This window comes from Perca fluviatilis, chromosome 5 (assembly GCF_010015445.1).
Source record: "Perca fluviatilis chromosome 5, GENO_Pfluv_1.0, whole genome shotgun sequence".
Classification (NCBI taxonomy): Eukaryota; Metazoa; Chordata; class Actinopteri; order Perciformes; family Percidae; genus Perca; species Perca fluviatilis.
Window position 1 is genome coordinate 15,477,895 of NC_053116.1, and position 19,689 is coordinate 15,497,583.

General features: G+C 40.6%; 1 protein-coding gene across 1 annotated transcript in view; it reads left to right on the top strand.

The window, feature by feature from the left end:
- LOC120558693 (cadherin-4-like) overlaps window positions 1–19,689 on the top strand; it is a 262,013-nt gene that overhangs the window by 102,484 nt on the left and 139,840 nt on the right. The window contains exon 3 of the mRNA XM_039799837.1: window positions 16,315–16,338. Coding sequence (XP_039655771.1) covers window positions 16,315–16,338 — 24 coding nt within the window. The remainder of the gene's footprint in view (window positions 1–16,314; window positions 16,339–19,689) is intronic.

The following is a 19,689-nucleotide window of genomic DNA, read 5'->3' on the forward strand; positions in this document are numbered from 1 at the left end:
AGTTGGCAATCAGTAAAAATTATTTGACAGTATGTTGAACAACAAGACAAGCTAGCTATCCAGCCATGTCATTGTCCCCAAAACAATATAACGACTTTTACGAAGAATTTGATCCGCGATGTGTAACGTTACTGTCGGCTGCAGCGGCGCAGCCTGAAGCAGCTAGCTGAACAGTGAACGGGATGTGAGATAACGTTATTCGCTGTGAAACTGAGTCAGTCCAGAGGGCCAGTAGAACTTACTTCTTGCAGCCTGTGTGTTTTAGCGCCATCCTGTGGTGTTCAGAGGACGATTTGGAAATAATAAATCCACATTTCCTTTTTGATTTAATGTAGCGCATTCATATAGAACAGTAAACAGTCAGTTTCACCGAACTCCTTTAGTAGGTGTCCTCTATCACTTTTTAATGGACACCCTGCAGCCAATCAGAATCAAGTATTCACCCAGACCATGGTATAACAAGAAATAACAGACCGCATTCTACATTAGAATTCAACCAAGCCATAAAAGAAGGCTAACACATAGCTACTAGCATTAGCTCTTGGTGGGCTGTGGTATAAACATCGAGTATAAACACAGCCGTACATTTGCGTAGGATGTAGAATGGTCGGCATTTTACAGTCACAAACTCCACCAGCAGTTAGCAGTTAGTTGGATACAAATCACCCCATTTCTGCAACAGGCAGTCCGTGTTAACACAGCCCTCCTCCACTAGCTAGTCTTACCCGGTGACAGAGCAGCAGGCTGGATTGTCCACAGCAATATTTCCAACAACAAAAACACAGCAGTCTCTGAACTCACGTTGGGAGTTTCGTTGAAGTTGGATGTAGTCCAGTTTGTTTAATGAGCGGACACTTGCAAGCAGGATTGGTGGAACAGGTGGCCGGCTAGCGTTAGCTTTCCACCGGCACACTCGTTCAACGCTCCCCGCTGATGAGGTCTCTTTACTGGCCAGAGCCATCGAGCACCACCGCTGGTCTCCAAGCAGGCGAAGCTCGCGTAGTGTGTGGAGTATTGCGTCTGTAATAAAGTGTCCTGCATATTCTCCGATCTGTACCAATGTATCCCGGTGGTACACGTGTGCGGTAGTTTGAATGCACATAATTGTTGTTCTAAAATTTCCTTCGGGATGAACAGTTTCTGCTCCTGCTGAGAAGCTAAGCGAAGATTCAAGATGGCTGACACTAGTTTTTTCCTCGGCAATCTCCGGAAAAAGCCGACAGTCCAACCCCCTATGGGCTATGCGGAAGTGGCTCCTAATACTGGCTGTAGTCTTTTGCCTCTGGCGCAAAAATCGTCATTTTGCGTCATCTGAGGCTTTTTTCCAGACCCACAATACAGAGATCTCCCCTCTCAGGGGGACATGAGGGAGGGAAGCACTGCCTTCAACACCATCCACCCGGCTCTGCTACGGGACAAGCTGCATGTGCCTGACTCCACCTGCAGCTGGATCACAGACTTCCTGCCTGACAGGAAACGGCGTGTGAAGCTTGGGAACCACGTCTCTGACTCTCTGACCATCAGCACCGCTTCCCCTCAAGGCTGCATCCTTTCCCCTCTGCTCTTTTCCCTGTAGACCAACAGCTGCACCTCCACTCACCCCATCCACTTCTTTGGTTGAGTGTTTTTTGTGTCGGTGTGTGCCAGTTCAATGCAATACACAACGTAAAGGAGCGAGAAACAAACTGAAGCTTACTCTGTGACTCCTCCGAGACAAATCCAAGATCGTTTTAAAAGACACAGTTAATGTTCTTACCTCTCTCCTACGCTGTTTCTCATTCTCTGTTTCCTACACATTGATGTAAGAAAAGAGCTCTTACTGTTGATGTTTGCATAGTTAATATACATCTTCATTTCACCTTTTTACCCAGTGGCTGCTGAGATTCAGAAAAGATATTTTGATATGCGCATACATTTTTTTAAAGAAACCTTGTAGGCTATCAATGTAGTATTTTACTTACTTTACTATACCATATATGAACATTTTATGGGTGTGGGTGTGTATCACATATCCATGTGTATGTACATTTTTGTAAGCAAGAAAATTTGTATGTGTGACCACGTGTCTGTTTTTTGAGGGTGTACTCTTCGTTATGATGTTGTGTTTGTGATTGACAGTTGTACCTGTTGGCTGTGACAGAGTGTACTGATCCCTCCACTGGCCATGCATCACCACATTTCTCCTCTGTCCCACCTCACTCCCTTCATCTCCGACTCTATTTATCTTACTTTTCATTCCACTGGGCAAATGTCTTGCTCGTCTTAACTTCCTGTCTTTTTGCTGTCCTCAATGTGTTTTGTCGCTATTAGCCACTCCACCATTTCAGTCTAATCCTTCTCCCTCAATCCTTGTCATCATGGGAGTGCTACACTTCTCCCTCCAGAGGACAGCAGAGAGAGCAGATAGTCCTCAAAGAACAGCTGTGATAGGACGGTTTTTCTCTATTCAACTTTGCAAACTGGTTTTGTACCAGAGGAAAGATGGATAGAGAGAATAAGAGAAACATTAGATTGCCAGAGCCAGAAAAACACCAGGAGGTTCACCGAGGAGTTCATCCGAGCTTCAATAAACTCTCTTGATCTGTTCTTCTTGAGCTTTTGTCTGCTTGGCTTTTTCTTCCCAACTGTCTAAACCTTCTTTCCACATGCTGGCCAATTTAAAGCTTTATTGATCTGATGTTGGACCTCATGTGTGTCCAGGTCTAACGCCAGATTTATTCTTCTGCATCAGGGTGTTGCAGAGGCTCCTGGAGGTATTGTCAGATTGCACGTGCATCTCCAAAAACAAAATACAATTATGCTATAAAGATACCACATGAAGAAAGGCTCAGCAAGTTTTAGTAACGGTAGACAAATGGGGTTTTTATGATCTTGCAAAGCTGTTTGCAGTGAGTTTTATATATTCGCAAAATCTTTATTCTCGCTCTTATATCCAGCAAAATGCTCGTACTATAAATTCCAGCTGTGATAAAGGAAGCAACTGGTGATATTACCACTATCATGTTATATGCACCTATGCTCAACTACAAATAAATTACAACAGATGCCACTATGGTGGGCCTTGAAGACTAAATCTGGCTTTAACAGCCAATATGCTTCAGCACTCAGAGGGATAGTATCTTCTTTATCCTCCTCACCCTCATCAAGCCTGGGGAGCTGTCCTTGGCTGTGAATTAGACATTCAGATAACAGACACTTTTGCTCTTTTGCTGGCCCTGAGGCTGTTGTGTGGCTACTATTTCATGTTCTTCAACAGTGCATCCACAAGTGGTGTGTAAAAACAGTCACAATACTGGCTAGAAGTATTAACTGCACTTTTGTGTGTGTCACATTTTGATAGACAGATTGTGGTAATGTCTCACTGGACTTCACATTGACAGACAATCTTTTGTTATCTACCATTTCTGGACTTGAAAGAAGCTTGTCTAGACACTTTTCTATTTGCTCTGTCTCTCATTGACTTTGCATATAACAACAACAAAAAATCTAAAACAGCAATGTTGCAGCTTTGTGGGTAAAAAGAAATTCTCTGGTATCCACAGGCTGAGGATTTTTTAGTGGTCATCCCTATGAGGGAATGGGTGATGTTGGAGCTAATAGAAAGCTGCACTATTCATCACAGTTGATTTCTCCAGTCTGCATGATTTTACATGAACCCACCTTACATTTGTAAGAATACAGATACTTTTGACTCAGTCTTTATTCATTTTTATTACCTCTGCCAAGGTGGTAATGTTTTCGGTTTGGTTTGTCTGTTTGTCAGCAGGATTTTTAAAAATCTACTGGCCTGATTTCTTATAAAACTTGGTGGAAGGGTGTAGCATGAGCCAACAAAAAAACCATTAAATGTTGGAGTGGATCTAAATCATCGGGCGGATACACAAATTATTTTTCAGTTTTGTTAACATTGCGAGATAGTGCATGGCCTTAGCAGAGGTCTGTGCTCTCCGACTGCCCTTCTAGTTAATAATAAAATACAAACATTTACCAGTAACATCTTGAGTTTTAAATGATCCATATGCACTGAAAGCTTAAAAGTTGACTTGACCTGACTAGAACCTGTAAGTCTGATTTGACTTTTCCACTTCACTGAATTGCATGTGAATTGCATCTCAATGGGCGTGAACTACATTTAGCTCAGGGAAGCATGACTCAGTCTTTTCACACACATGTAGGAGTGTGGTAGTTTGGCACACACAGTTCCAAAAGATTGGCTTCACCTGCTGCATCCTAACATCTAACATCATGGAAAACCAAAATAGACAAATTGTTGCCTTTAAATGGAAAAGACTAATGGAAAGACCTTGAGAGTAAGGACTTACTTTTAGCACACCACAGATTTTTTTTAAACAGAAGACAATGGATTGGATGTAAATTGGTTTTCTTTCATACATTTTTCTTTCATTCAATTTATTATTCAATATGATATTTTAAACACTCAATTTTTATCTGTTCTGGTTGTAGACTACTTAATGTAATTTCCATATAAATAGGTTGGTAGCAGCCATAGTGTTGCAGCTTTCTGTACAGTATTTGGTTTGCACTGTATGAGAGGGGCAGTGTTGAATTGCTACAGAAAGAAAGAGATCGGCAGAAGCAAACGACCACTTTACAATGCAGTGGCACTTAAATGTTAAAAATCTAATAAATGAAATAACAAAGCTAGTTTGAGATTTGCAAATCCAATGTGTCTTCATGCCGAAGATAAAGGGCTGTTTTAATGGATGATTGCAGGACAATTAGCGATGACGCATTCTGCTGTTAACTCTTTACTTAATTCATTTTACTTCAGTGCATTTGCTGTTTTTTAATATGCATCCACAATGACTGTTCCTGGACATGTTTGCATGTGTTCATACTGCCTTTTATTACGACAGTCAGACTAAAAGCATTGACCTTTACACCTCACTAGCATGTAGTCTATGTAGCTTTTTGTCAGATGTTAACAAAAACAAGAATAAGACACTATTTATGCTTAACATAAACGCTATATTTAATTCCAAAGTGCTCCACACAAAAGATGTGCTGCAGCTATACACTGTGTGCTCTGACTGAATGAATAGGTTGGAGATGCACAATCTTGCCTGAGGCCTATGTAATTCTCTGTCTCATGCTCAAACCTTTTCTTTATTATTAATAAGGTTTTATAGAAAGGTGCACCGAGGGTAAAAATAAGTGTGTGTGTGTGTGTGTGTGTGTGTGTGTGTGTGTGTGTGTGTGTGTGTTTCTGAAAGCTATTTTGTGGTACATGCTTCAGACACAGATTATTGCATTGGATATTATTTTGATATCGATAGTTAATTGATTGCAACATGAACTCTTAAAATGTAGATTACGAGATTCTAACGTGCTACAGCTGATAAATCTAGATAGTTCAGTTGTCTCGGTTTGAGACTGTCTCCTCTTTCATCCTTTCACTCCAGCATACCGTATGTATCGCTAACTAATTTAAGACCATCTATTGCTGTAGTAGCATTCAGTTTTACCTTTCATCTTAATAAAATGTGATTTTGTTAGGAAAAAAATACCTTGATAAATCTTGTTAAAACAGCAAGGTTATAATAATAAGAAAAATGCAACATCTTAGGCTAATGCTTATTTGGTACAAAAACAAAAAGTAAATTAAAACATTTTGTTGCTGCTGTCTTTGCTTTGATACTAAATCTGTCAGCATGTGCAGTATGCGTTTTTGTGAGTTTTTCTTTGTGTGTTTTTACTGATTATGAAACACATGTCAGTATTTGATTTCCTTCAGGATATTAAGCAGTTTTTTTTTTTTAACAAAGTGTCATGTAGAGTGGACAGTCTTCATTACTGTTTTTTACACAATCAATGTCTTTGAGTAGATTCAAGTATTAGCATGAACGTTTTACATTATACTGTATATATTGGGCACTCTTAACTATTGTGTCGTTTTGAATACTCTAATCAAACAAGCCAAAGCTTAGCTGCTTCATCATGGCTGATTCACAGAGATAAAGAGGACCCAACAACACAAATCGTGGAAAGAGACAAGGTTGTGTTTTATGTAAGTGGCCCTGACAAAATGGGTTGACGTGCGGACAAGTGAGGACGCCGCAGTCACTACATGTAGTGTTTCCTTTTATTCTTGTAACCATGTGCTCCCCCTTCCCTCTGTCCCCCCTTTCATTTTCCTCACTGCAAGATACATAATTTGCGTTGGAAGTGCATTATTTTTGATCTTAAGAATCTAGCACTTATGCTAGATACCTGCCAAGACAGCACCTCCATGCAGAGAGGAAACAATGGGGAGAGGTAATGAAGAGAAAGGTATCAAGAAGATACAGTACAGGCCAAAATCTTCTCATTCAGTGTGTTTCCTTTATTTTCATGACTATTTACATTGTAGATTCTCACTGAAGCCATCAAAACTATGAATGAACACATATGGAATTATGTACTTAACAAAAAAGTGTGAAATAACTGAAAACATGTCTTATATTTTAGATTGTTCAAAGTAGCCACCCTTTGCTTTTTTTGATAACTCTGCAAACCCTTGGTGTTCTCTCAATGAGCTTCATGAGGTAGTCACCTGAAATGGTTTTCACTTCACAGGTGTGCTTTTTCAGGGTTAATTAGTGGAATTTTTTCCCTTATTAATAAAAAAGCAAAGGGTGGCTACTTTGAAGAATCTAAAATATATGACCTGTTTTCAGTTATTTCACACTTTTTTGTTAAGTACATAATTCTATATGTGTTCATTCATAGTTTTGGTGCCTTCAGTGAGAATCTAAAATGTAAATAGTCATAAAAAAATAAAAGGAAACGCATTGAATGAGAAAGTGTGTCCAAACTTTTGGCCTGTACTGTAGGTCAAGGGTAAGATCAGGAGAGAAGGAAAATAAAATCGGGGGAAACAGGAAAGTAAAAAAACGAGAAAACTCTCTTGTGGACAGCTGTGGGGGAGGTTAAAAAGGGAGAGTAGATGGGGAGGAGGACGCATGGTCCCACTACTTGTCTACTCGTCTGATCCGTGGGTGGCAGTGATGACTGATGGAGAACCACTCAAACTGAAGGTCATATCTAAAACCCTCCCATTTAGACTGCCACTGTCGCAGGGGAAAGGATAAATAAAGCTCAGGTTGTTTTGTTTATTCACCTCGCTTCCTCTGTGGCTTTGTCAATGGAGGAGGAAGAGACAGACAGATGGGAAGGAGCAAGAAAATTAAAGATAGGAATGTCAATAGATGATTCAGAGTTGTCTAAGTAGGATTTATCTTATCGTACTTATTTTTTACAAAAGACATTCACACACTTACATCCTCAGATTAATATTCAATTTAATAAAAGACTTGATCCTCCTTGTTATTCTGTCTCCCATCGTTTAATACAACACAATTGATGCTTCAAATCGCTGATTTTTTAAAATGGATTCCTGTTATTTAATAATGAATTGTATTTCTTCAGACATTCATACAAAAGGGATGGTGTGTGATGGAAATGAAAGGACAGCTTTTCTTCATGACTAGCTAGTAGGATTTTGGAGTGTGATTATTATTATTATTATTTTTTTTTTTTTTTACAAAAGAGAACAGACAGCAGTAGCAATTACATAACCATTTGTCATCTAATCATGTACAGCCCAAGTAGGGTGAAACAAATTCCTGGAGGGAAATAAACTACGGCATGTTTCGGAGTTTGGTTTGGTCAGTTTGTCACAAGGCTTAAAGACTATCACTCTATCACAGTCTATCACTGCTCCAATGTCCCCTTGCATTCTGGCTGGGACACAGAGCTCTTCGTCTGGCGCTGGAACCAGAACTGGAGCCGGACGTTCAGATGGGGCTGTTATCCCCCAGGCAGGGCAGCGTTCTCATGGCCAGACGACCTCGCTGCCCAGACTCTAATATCTGATCAAGAACCATCTGCTGAGGCTGCCAGAGCACACACACACCCCATAGCCCAGACCTCTCCAAGGAGAGCCCAATGGGAAATCAAGCTATTAGCGGACAATTAGAATGATTCTGATCACCATTTGAAAAGCACAACACAATCATCACAGAGATGACACTTTTGCTGCTAGGCATGGTTCTGCTCAGTCATTCCCACTCCCTCCTTCTGCTTATATGTCACCCTTTCTCACTTAGCTTTTTAAATCTCCATCTCCCCCCTCCAAAAATATAAAATAAAGCAGTTTGTGTTGACAGTATAAGATATTTTTTCATTGAAAAAAACATCTTGTTCAGTTGGTATTTTTTTATCTCCCATTGATGCAAACACATGGGCACACAATAATGCAATTAGCGTGGAATTGTTTTATTTCCCCCCCCAAAAAAACATGTCTAGTGGCAAATTGCTGTCATGATGATCAGGCAAAGTGTTTATGTTACAGTCACATGCTGTCTTCATGAGTAGACATGCATAAGAATAGGCTTGAATGCATCATAGGACATATATAGAAGGTGGCAAAAGTGCCGCTCACATGAAGTTTTAATGGCCTGCACAAACAGTTTCTCCTCCGACTGTGTGTCGTGCAGCACCATTCGCCAGGCCTTGATAACAGTTGGTTAATGGGTAATGTGCCACACAAGAGTGATGCTGCACTTTCTGTTTTCATTTTGTTGCTGTAGTGCAGTAATTAATCCAGCTGAACCCTTTGTGCTCACAAAATAAATGCTTTCCATTTTCATTAATAGACAACTCATTAGTACATAATGAGCAAGAAGGCAGCACTCCCCGCTCTCCCTCAGCAGTACGTAGCAGATGAGCATGCGCTACACTTGGCTAATTAAAACCTGGGTTTGTGTTCTGTCTTCTTGTTTTCTTCTGTGAAAAGAGCACAGACAAGTGCTTTTAAAACATTAGTTTAATGAATCGTTGTATGTAAGTGTTTCAGGGGAAAGACAATAGAAATACTGTACTCAAAGTCAGTACAGTATATTAATGTAGGTCTGTATAGCAACAACTTGCTGTTGCAAATTGCAAACGCTTAATTACAACAAAGTGCAATTGCATGTGCTTTATATTTTTTAAGTTTAAAAAAGTTGAAGCAAATTTCTAGACTATTTTTGTCAACTGGTCTTTCTCACCCATCAGTGTTAAATCAATGATGGAAGACCTTCTTCCATCATTAGTTTAACACACCAAAGTTTATATATAATTATTGAAGACCGCGGAGAGCTGTCTGTATCTGTCTGGATGATGGTCTTTGCCTGTCAGGGACTTCTCATCTGGACTGTAATTTGGAGCTTCTTGCTGACATTGTTTCCTCCAATCACCTGTTGTCACTGGTAGAATAACTGTGGTTCTGACTTTTTTTATCTCTCTTTCAAGAGAAAACTCATCCACTATGGACATTTAGGATGTTATATCACCGGAAGAGGAAGTAGGCCACTCAACAATGCCAGGAAACCACAGACACTGAACATAACCCATGTTCCATAAACAACGTTTGGTTGAGGGTGTTTAAGCAGAAAACATGAATTCTGTCTATATATCATACTGTAGATGATTTCATATGATTTATTTACCATCACTTATTCCTCCTAGAATCGTTAACATTCAGGTCAATGGTCACAACTGACTGGTGTCACCATCCATCACAAAGTAGCTGCTTTAGTTTGAAACTTTAACTGATGAGCTGTCACTGTCCACCAGTGAGTGTGATAAAGAGACGAACAGCTACAGTGTTGGAATTTATCCTAATTACATTATAGAGATGATATATCAATAGTAGTTAATCATCTAAAGACAGACACATTTGTTTCCCCTGCAGTCTGCACACTTCTCGGCACACTATGTTCTATACACAGCTCATATGCAGCTACAGTACATGTGTGAATTAACTTACATTTGTTTGCATGCACATATGCAGTCATACTCACACATTGATTGTATATGTATACATGCATACTTGCTGCACCTTTCAGTGATGACGAGGTTTTCATTTGTCTTGATGAAGCGATGATTAGCTGTAAGGATTCTTCACTTCATGATGGGGATAAAATCGAACCCAATTTCTGTCTGTAATTAAAACTATTCCCCAAGCGGACTGCTAGAAGGCCGCAACTTTAAGAGGTCAATAGAAGACAGGTTTCCAATAGCAGTCTAATTCAGTCTGGGATAGTATAGTATATGTTAAGGATCAGGGGGTGATTCCTTAACACTCACATACACTGAGCATACATTTGTAGTACAACAGAGCCAGCATGCATCTCACCTCTGGGCCTTGCTACTCATTATCTGTAATGGACCATCTGCATTACAGGAGTGACCGCTAAAACTGTGGTTTTAGTGTGATTTAAAAAAAAAAAAAATGCTTATTATAAAAAAAAAAATTCTAGTTCACATTAGATTCTGTGTGTTTAGTTTAATGACCCGAGAGCATCCGAGGATCTGTGAAATCCAGCTGTACGTACTTTAAAAAATGAACTGTGGTTCCCTTAATTCCCATACAGAGAATTTCGGTGACCGTATTAACAATACACTCTACCCCGTAGAAAGAGCTGCTCTACAGCATATGTGTGTCAAAATTATCAAGCTGTCCTCACATCAAGGGTCACACTGCAGAAATGTAGCACAGGGTCTGTGACAGTACGCGAGGTTGAAAGACCCGACTGACTGACTCGTAAAAAAAAGGGGTGAAGAGGGCAAAATCTAAGAAATATGTACTTTCAGCTGAGAGACATTTTTTCTCACTATCATCATTAACTAAAGTTATATCCATCACACAATATTTATGGCTTCAATCTGGTCTTGTGCAGGTGTGCCAATCCTTCATTTCGACGTGCAGTAAGGGTAGAAGGAAGCAGCTCATTGGTCACAAAAGATAGGAAGCATTCTCAATCAAGTTGAAGCTTTCCTTGCATATACAGTTCTATGTTTTGATGCTCACAAGTGGCAGATGGCACAACATTTGCCAAACTGTGCAGAAAAGTGCTGACAACAAACTGACGCTGACAATCATCTATGGCACAATGTGCTTGTCAACTTTTACAACACAGCACTTTCTGCAGTTTGGCAACTTTTGTGTTATTTGTTATGTGAGAGCATTAGAGTATAAAAATGTGACTTGATAGAGAATCGTTCTTTTTTTTTTTCTAAAAAGTGTGTGGGTCTCCTCAAAATGACTGTAGACAAAGAAAGACTCCAATGCCGTAGACTAGTGACATGAGATGATGATGATGTGAAAGCTGTAAATGTTCCTTCAACTATCCGGTAGTTACGACTGCTGCCTCCAGTGTTTCAATTACAAACTTCCTCCTTCTGTGGCAGACCAAAGTGGCAAGCAAAAAGAGGATGATTGGCACTTTGGTACTAGTTCAAATTTTCTAGCTTGCCACTTACCATGCATGGCATCCACAGGAACCACAAAAAAAATGGAGTAGTTAATTGTAGTAGTGTCTAAGTATCCTGAATTATATGACACATCTTCACCAGTTAAAGCGTAACTCTCGCCAAAATGCAACCTAGGGTCTTTTTGTGAATGTACCCGAGTCAAACTTTCGTTTAAAAGTATAATTAGGATGGAAGCGCCACTTTTAAGATTTACCTTATTTTCGTTTTCAGTCAAATGGCCTTTTGAATTGCAGTGCTAAGGACACTACTATGATTGCATCAAAATTGCTATTTTTAAAACTTGAAAAGGCTCGACACAACATGAAACTTTGCTCGAAGTATCACCAGGGGCTCTACACATGAACTCCAGCATTGAGAACATTGTTTGTGTACCCAGAGTTTACTAAAAAAAAGGTTTTGAACAACTTACTTTAGCAGTTGGTTTTTCCGCTCGCCGCCATCTTGCCAGTCAAAAACTGTCGATGTCCGAACTAAGCTTTAGGAGCTTTCCATCTTTACTCTCCTCCCTGTCACGTTGCATTCGGAGATCAGGTCAAAAAGTCGGAGTCAAAAAGTGCAACGTGACAGGGAGGAGAGTAAAGATGGAAAGCTCCTAAAGCTTAGTGCCATATAAATGCACGGATGATTATTGTTTTGTCGTTAGTGAAAAACAGTATTGACCTTGTTGTTAAAAAGGAGCCTCATATAAGAAACAATACTAAAATCAATGGATGCGTTCATTCGCATTCAGAGATCGACAGTTTTTGACTGGCAAGATGGCGGCGAGCGGAAAAACCAACTGCTAAAGTGAGTTGTTCTTTTTAGTAAACTCTGTGATCACAAACAATGTTCTCAATGCTCGAGTTCATGTGTAGAGCCCCTGGTGATACTTTGAGCAAAGTTTCATGTTGTGTCCAGCCTTCTTAATGTTTTAAAAATAGCGATTTTGATGCGATCATAGTAGTGCCCCTAGCACTCCCATTCAAAAGGCCATTTGACCGTAAACGAAAATATCGTGAATCTTAAAAGTGGCGCTTCCATCCTAATTATACTTAGACATTCACAAAAAGACCCTAGGTTGCCTTTTGGCGAGAGTTGCGCTTTAACAGAAGTATAAAAAAAAACAAGGTCTGAAGCAACAGAAGCTTTTTGGGCATGGTGGCCCAATGGTTAGCACTGTGGCCTCACAGCAAGATATTTCTGGGTTCAACTGTTTCCCCATGTTTGCGTGGGTTTTCTCCGGGTGCTCCGGTTTCCCCCACCATCAAAAAACACGTACTAGGTTCTCCGGTCAGTGCCCTGGCTCAGATCTGGAGTTGGTCCCGGGGCTGTAAATGGCTAAATGCAGAGAATGAATTTCGCAATATGTATGTGTATGTGACAATAAAGTACCTTTAGCTTTGTACGGGCCAAGGAACAGTGTTTATTTTATTAGTTACTGATTAAATAACACTGTTAATGTGCCAACATAAACCACCTTGGTGACGCTTGTCTCCAATTGATGTGCGCCATAGGGGCAGTGTCAAAGCGTATAACACGCTTTCATATCACATGTGGCAGAATAAGTAGTAACTGCGCGCCATGTGCAAGAATCAATTTATGATCCTTCTTTAGATCCAGAGTTTTGTTGTAAACCCGTTTTCTCTGGATGTCAGTCAGTGGCATTATAGGCCGTACTTACTTTCAGCATTACCTAATTCAAGCACAGAAACTGTCATTTGGTGCAATTTCGAGTTGACAGTCTCAATGTCTCAATGTTTTACTTTGTTTATGTTAATTGGCTTTTTATGTATTGGATAAAAAAAAAGTAGTCACAGGGTAAATAGATGTAATTTTAATGGAAAATTAATGTTATAAACGTCAACATGAATATCCTGTAACCATGCCTGATAAGCTATTAAGATCTCTAAAATGTGCTTTGGTCTGTTTGCCTCTTGACTTGGTTTCCATTCAAACTATAGACATCATATTACATTAAAGTCTAACGATAAGAGGGTACATGTTTACCCAAAGGAAAACGTTTATTTTTTTTGTATGTCAGTCTTCCTCTCCATCACTTGTGTATTCTCTACCTTTTTTGACAGTATGAATCAAATTTCTGAAAGGTAAATCAGCACAGTTGGGAGATGTTTATTTCCTTATCTTGTAAACGTGTCTTCAAAATGTAGCTTTTAGAGTCCTCGGGCATGCTTTTGGGTAGTCTTAACTTTGACTAAGCTTCCATACATACTGTACTTCGCAGTTGGAAACCTGTATTGACATACAGCCTACTTTACATAATACTCAAACCCACAGGAGTACTGCTGTGGGTGCATGGACATATCAAAACACCACTCACATCGTCTCTGCAAATTAGTGTCCAAATCCATTTAAGCCACTGAAAGCTGGGAAGAAATGTAGTAATCAATGACGGAGGTTTCCTTTACCTCCCTAAACAGCAGTTATTTATGTCTGCTGACACCAATCAGCATGGACTCTCCGCTCTGACTAAGCAGAGGGAAGAAGGGCTTACTTTTGATTATTTATTATAACTAAGCTGGTGTGTGGTGATTATTTTATCGTTAATCAAAACCGTGTTAATAGAGAGCATGTTACCGCATTTTCCTCAAATTTTTCCCCTCCTTAATATATTATATCATTATGCACAGAGAGAAAGTGGCAAGCGATGTAGCACCCCATTGTTTTCTGTGCGTAGGGGCAATTCATTAATCCATAATTAGGATTACATCTTGTTATATTAAAATTAAATCACGGTTAAGTTGTGTTGTCTCCAGCTTTTCCAGAAATCTTCATCTACTGTTCTCATTGTTATGTACTGGGTATCCACTGGACTGTGTTTTACTTAAAATAAGTTGAACTGATACTCAACAGTAGAGTTTAAAATAGCTATTACTAACCGGGTTTCTATGGCGTCAGTTTTTTGCAGATCTAATGTGGTGAAAAAATCTGTTACCTGTCACTGTTGCTGTCTTCGTCGCTCAGACTTGTAAGACTTGTGGTTTTGGCTTCCATCATAATTCCTGTAAGCTCTTTATAAGCTCCTTATCTTTTACTACATTGACGGATCCAGTGGATTTTGCAATAGCGCTACATAATAGTTTGGATTGTTTTTAATTCACAGACATGAAACAATGTGTAAATTCTCCGATTGTGCCTGGCACGGACTCTGTTCATGAACATACTGTATGGACTATATTTGTCTGTCAACTGATGAGCTACAGATAATCTATACTGTTACATTTGAATGTTCAGCACAAAGGCAATGCTTGTTTAAGACCCGTATTTTATTTTACATGAGTTACAGTAATGTTAAATGCTTAAAGCACTAAATAATATTTGTAATTCTCCTTGGAGTGGTTACACCCTCCCCCATGTATGTGACGTTTTCATTATCTTATCTGATGTTGGAAACAAATCGAAGTTTTGAATGTAAGAATCAGGTATGTTAATCACTACAGAGAAAACAGCTACTGTAGTGAATATCTACGCATGTGTTTTTCTGAAAACTTTTCATAATTTTGAAAAACCTATCATCTACTTTGAGTAGTTAGCTTTAGTCAGTCTACTTGTCTTAGTAGCACTTGCCAGGACATTTGTGTTTGACATACTGTAGTCTTTCTTTTACATGACAAACAACAAAAAGAGAAGGAAATGGGCCAGTGATTGTGACATGCTGTGTAATATTTTATCGTCTATGCGGCTACCCCGGATGTTTTAAAATGGTGAGAGCTTGTAAGCCTTTGGGGTGAGAAGGAAATGGACCAAGGATTTTCTTTTGGTGATAAGGTTGACTGCAATGGGCTGTGAGAGTGCTTCACTAACTAATTATTTGAAGCCTCCTCTCAGATTAGGGTAGACATGCAGAGTTTATGGACAGTTGCATAGCAGACAATCAGACCATGTAATAACCAGAGGGCCAATATTTGCTCAAATCCACTGTAACACCTCACAAAACAAAAGTGTGTAAAGCCCTAATGCTCAGTCCAATCCCACGCCACACTGCCTTGATAAACACCGAAGCCACCCCCACAATGGGCTCCATCTTTACTCTGGCAATTAGGCAGGGTTTTGGATTATCACTTCCTCAGCCCAGCACACCACAAATCCATCCGGATTCAATTATTCCCCTCCCATGTCTGTGGCCATTTGGGCTTTTTGGGCACATGGCCAGTAGAGAAATGTTCTAAAGGATTTCAACTGCTGAAAGTACAAAGTTATATGAAAAAGAGCTTTTCGTTGTCTTTTATTTATTCTTGCATCCCTGCGAGTTTGACAAGTCTATTAAATACAAATGAAACCTTGTGAGCTTACAAACACTCCCAGTAAATATTTTATGAGAACAATAAGTGCAATTTACTGTATTTTTCTCCTTCACAAACACACCTCCTTCAGTTGCTTTTTGTTGTACATGTTCAGTGTTGTATAAAAAAACGTGTTGCAGTACATACAAGCAGCCCATGTTTTGATCCACGCCTTGTGGGCCAGGAGAGTCTCTGGTGGGCTCTGAGTAAGAACCTAAAATGCTTTCTGAAAGGATTTGATTTGCTCTGTCTCGCTGCACCTCAAAGGCATTATTTTTTACTTATTATAAAGCTCACTCAGGGTAAAATGTGTAAGAGATCAAGGGTTTCCAGGGGTCTGGAGACTCTCATCTTTCTACTTGACGCCTCCCCTTGATATGTTTGCTCAGATGCTTTTTTCCTCCACTTGGTTTGTTCTTGTGGAGTGGAAAAAAAGCTGCTGTGTATTTCTCCGACACGCATCTACTTTGTGTCCTTATGTGGCATGATCAGACACAACTAAGCATGCATGCATGTGGTAAAGTGGATCTTCTTTGCAGGTCTGAGATAAGAGACCCCCCCCATGTTGTGTACTGTTTATCTTCTTGGGTGGCGCATTTCCCTCTCAGCAAATCACCACCGTGGCTGTCATTTCCTGCATTTTATGTGTCTGCCATACAGCAGCCTGTCAGCTCCTAACACATTCCTTTGTGTTTCTCCTCTCTTTTATCTACAGATACCACAGTGTCATCACAAAAAGGTAAGACAGCACTCAATCAGTCACCTGTGGATCCCCATGCATTCTCAGATGGGTGGCATGCGGGTGTGTTGCTCTGTGCGTCTGTGTGCATTCTCAATTTTTGCTAACGAGATGAAAAACATTTCATAGTGTTGTTGATGTTGATTTGAAATGGAGTCATTCAGATCTTCTGCTACAGAACAATCTGTTTGATTACAAAGTCAATCACTCACACCCACTGACACCTAGACTAAATTATACCGCTATCCCGCAATGATAGACGGCCCACAGCCTTGTGTTTTGCATTGCTTTCCGTAAGTCTTATGCTAAGACTAATCACAGTTCTGTTTAGACTCCTCTACACTTTCATGTGTATGTTAATGTGAGGTTGGGGGAGGTGATTGTTTTGCATAGTGGATCTTCAGGGAGAGACGGGAGATGGAGGAGGGGGGAATGTTTGTAGGGATGTACCTGTAGGCTGTTTTGATTTTGTTAGATGATGGGACCACACAGTCACTGTCTAAACAGCTGCAGGGGTCTTGTTCCGAATGGCAGCCTGCAGATGTATGCACCGAGCAGTCCCAGCCCTCTGCTCTTCATAGTGGAGATACAGTAATAGCAGCGGGTGTGTCACACTCTGTGATTGCAAAGCAGGAGCAGTCAATCACTCAGGAGAACTCCCTGCTGATTTTGTTGAAACTTTCTTTGATTCCCTGCTGTGCTCATAAAAACTTAGGTTTTGTTTTGTACGAGCTCTTACCCGAGCAGAACAAAACGCGGGTGAAAATATTTTCATTGTCACCTGGATCTGATCTAATGTGCACAACATGTATATTTGAAAAACCTAAACAGCAGGAGTGTGTCTTTAGGAACATGGCAACATCTTTTCACCTTACAAAGTGTCAGATCTGTTGAAGCTGCTTGTAGATACAGTGCAAGAGGCATTGATATAGTACATCTGAGTGACAGGTTACACTTAGTGTGCCCTCAGACACACACACACACACACACACACACACACACACACACACACACACACACACACACACACACACACACCATTGTGAGGCTTATGTATGTGATGACAATGAGGTGTACGGTGCTGTCAGATGGGCCTATAAAGGTAAGTGATGTGGGTTGCCTGAGCCTCACTCTCTGATAAATGTTGAAGGGGAGCAGAGGCTGGTGTGGTGTACATCATCCCTACACAGCCGCACTCGCATACGTTTCTAAATGAGAGGGAGATAAAGAAGGCCACGCAACCCTGACAGTGAAAGAATGCTCACTTTTGTTAGCCTGTACGTTTCCATGTCTGTGTCTGACTTTTGTTTGTGTTTGTATGGCTCTTTTCTTATACATCTGTTATGTCCAATTCAATTCCGGTTAGTCTGAGGCATCAACAAAAACATTCACTGTCTCTTGGTTCCACACATTGAGACTTCCATGGAGAAAAACAGCCTACCGTATTCATTCATACACTGTGAGTTATAGATGGCTATGCAGCTATGACAGTGCCATCGGTGCCGAAGAGCCATGAGGCCTTGAGGCAAAGATAGTGTACATAAAGCATGTGTTTGTGTGTATACATCTCTTTAAAGACCTGCATATAAGTGTGTGTGTGTGTGTGTGTGTGTGTTTGTGTGTGTGTGTGTGTGTGTGTTTGTGCGTGTGTGTGTGTGCCTGAGCATGAAAGATGGAGAAAGCAGGACATTTGTGTGCACTGGCAATGACAACTCCCCACAGTCTCAATCTGTTAATATTCAACATGAGAGATGTGGGTCTCCCATCTGTTAAATAACTACAGTGCTACAGTACATGTGGTAGACTGAAGGGCAGCACGTAGTATTTAGGTCCAGGTAGTTTCCATGCTGTGGTTGTATAACCTTTACTATTGTTCCTCACCAATATCATGATTAATACAGGACCTCATTATAATGTGACCTTATTCTTTAGTTCTCTACTTCTGTGGAACACCCCCCTCCTACAATGACATCCTTTAACGAACACCTCTCCACCCCCTTACACTCCTCCTCCCTCTCTTCTGCCAAATGAAGTATATTTATGGCACCTGTGCTGGAAAAACAGTCTCCAGGAGACGTCCCTCTAATTTCATTTTCAAAATGCCAGCAATAAATTTATCAAATGGGCTGAATCGAATCGGAGTCACACGCAGTGCCATCCGTCATGGGCTGTCCCTCAGGGGCCTGTGGGCGTACTTAAGCCAGCCAAAAACCTCTGCTGGCAGGAGAAAAAGACTGAGTGTGGAGAGGGGAGGGGGGTCCTGGTAGGAGGGAAACCAGATGAATGTACTGGAGAAATACGCTGAGAACAAAGATGTGTGTGCATATCTTTATCTGCTTAGGTGCACATGCACAAGCATGAATTAGCTCGTGCATGAGTGTGGATGCATATGTGTGCACAGAGGTCAATGCTAATTCTTCAACACATTGGAGCCTCACGGTGCAGTTGCACTTTGGCTGTCAATGTGCCAGCGTAAAAATTGATTAATTGCAACACAAGTTAATTGATTGTTTTACTCTTTTTGCATTTGTAAATCCCTCTCAGTTCAAACACCACTTTGAGATTTATCCTCTCCCCTGCCTCTGAAAACTCCAGGTTCACACGCTCTGTGCCCTCCCATTCCCCTCCCATCTTTCACTTCTTCATCCTCTGTACCTGACTTTGGAACCTTTGCCTCTCTATTTAAATGCCTTTGTCCCTGCTTTATTTTTGTTTTACCCCTCTTTCCCTCTTCCTATCTTTTTTTCCTCCTCTCAGCATTTATCACTGTGCAGGTTAAGCCAGGCGTGAGTAAGGGTAAAGCAGCTTAGTACTAACAGGGCTAATGAAGTCAGGCCCCGTATTCCTCAGACGGGGATCAGTGGTGCTACTCTGTGAAGCCTGTCAGCATTTAATGATTAGATGAAACATTCAGACACCCGCTCAGAGAAGACAGGCACACTGATATGTGGTAATACCCAACTGGGGTCTCTCTTACGCAGAGCCACAAACATTTATGCATGTGCACGTACTCATGGTGCAGACATATAGTACATACACACACTTGCGTGTGCATAAACACATGCTCCCACTCCTCCCACTTTGCAAAGGCATAGATTTATGACTCAAACATGGCATCAAGCATATACACCACAAAGTGATTGGAAGAAAAAAGCGAATGACAGAGATTCAGAGAACAAGCAATCTGGCTATTGATTCCTGTCATGTGGAGTAAGGTGGAGAAAAAAGTAAGCTCCAAGCGAGAGATTTACCCCTCGCCTTGATGAGCAGATTGTAAACAACTCCACACACTTTATTCAAAATGCATGCTGGGATCCATGACTTTTGACCGCTTCTCAATTCTGCTAAAAA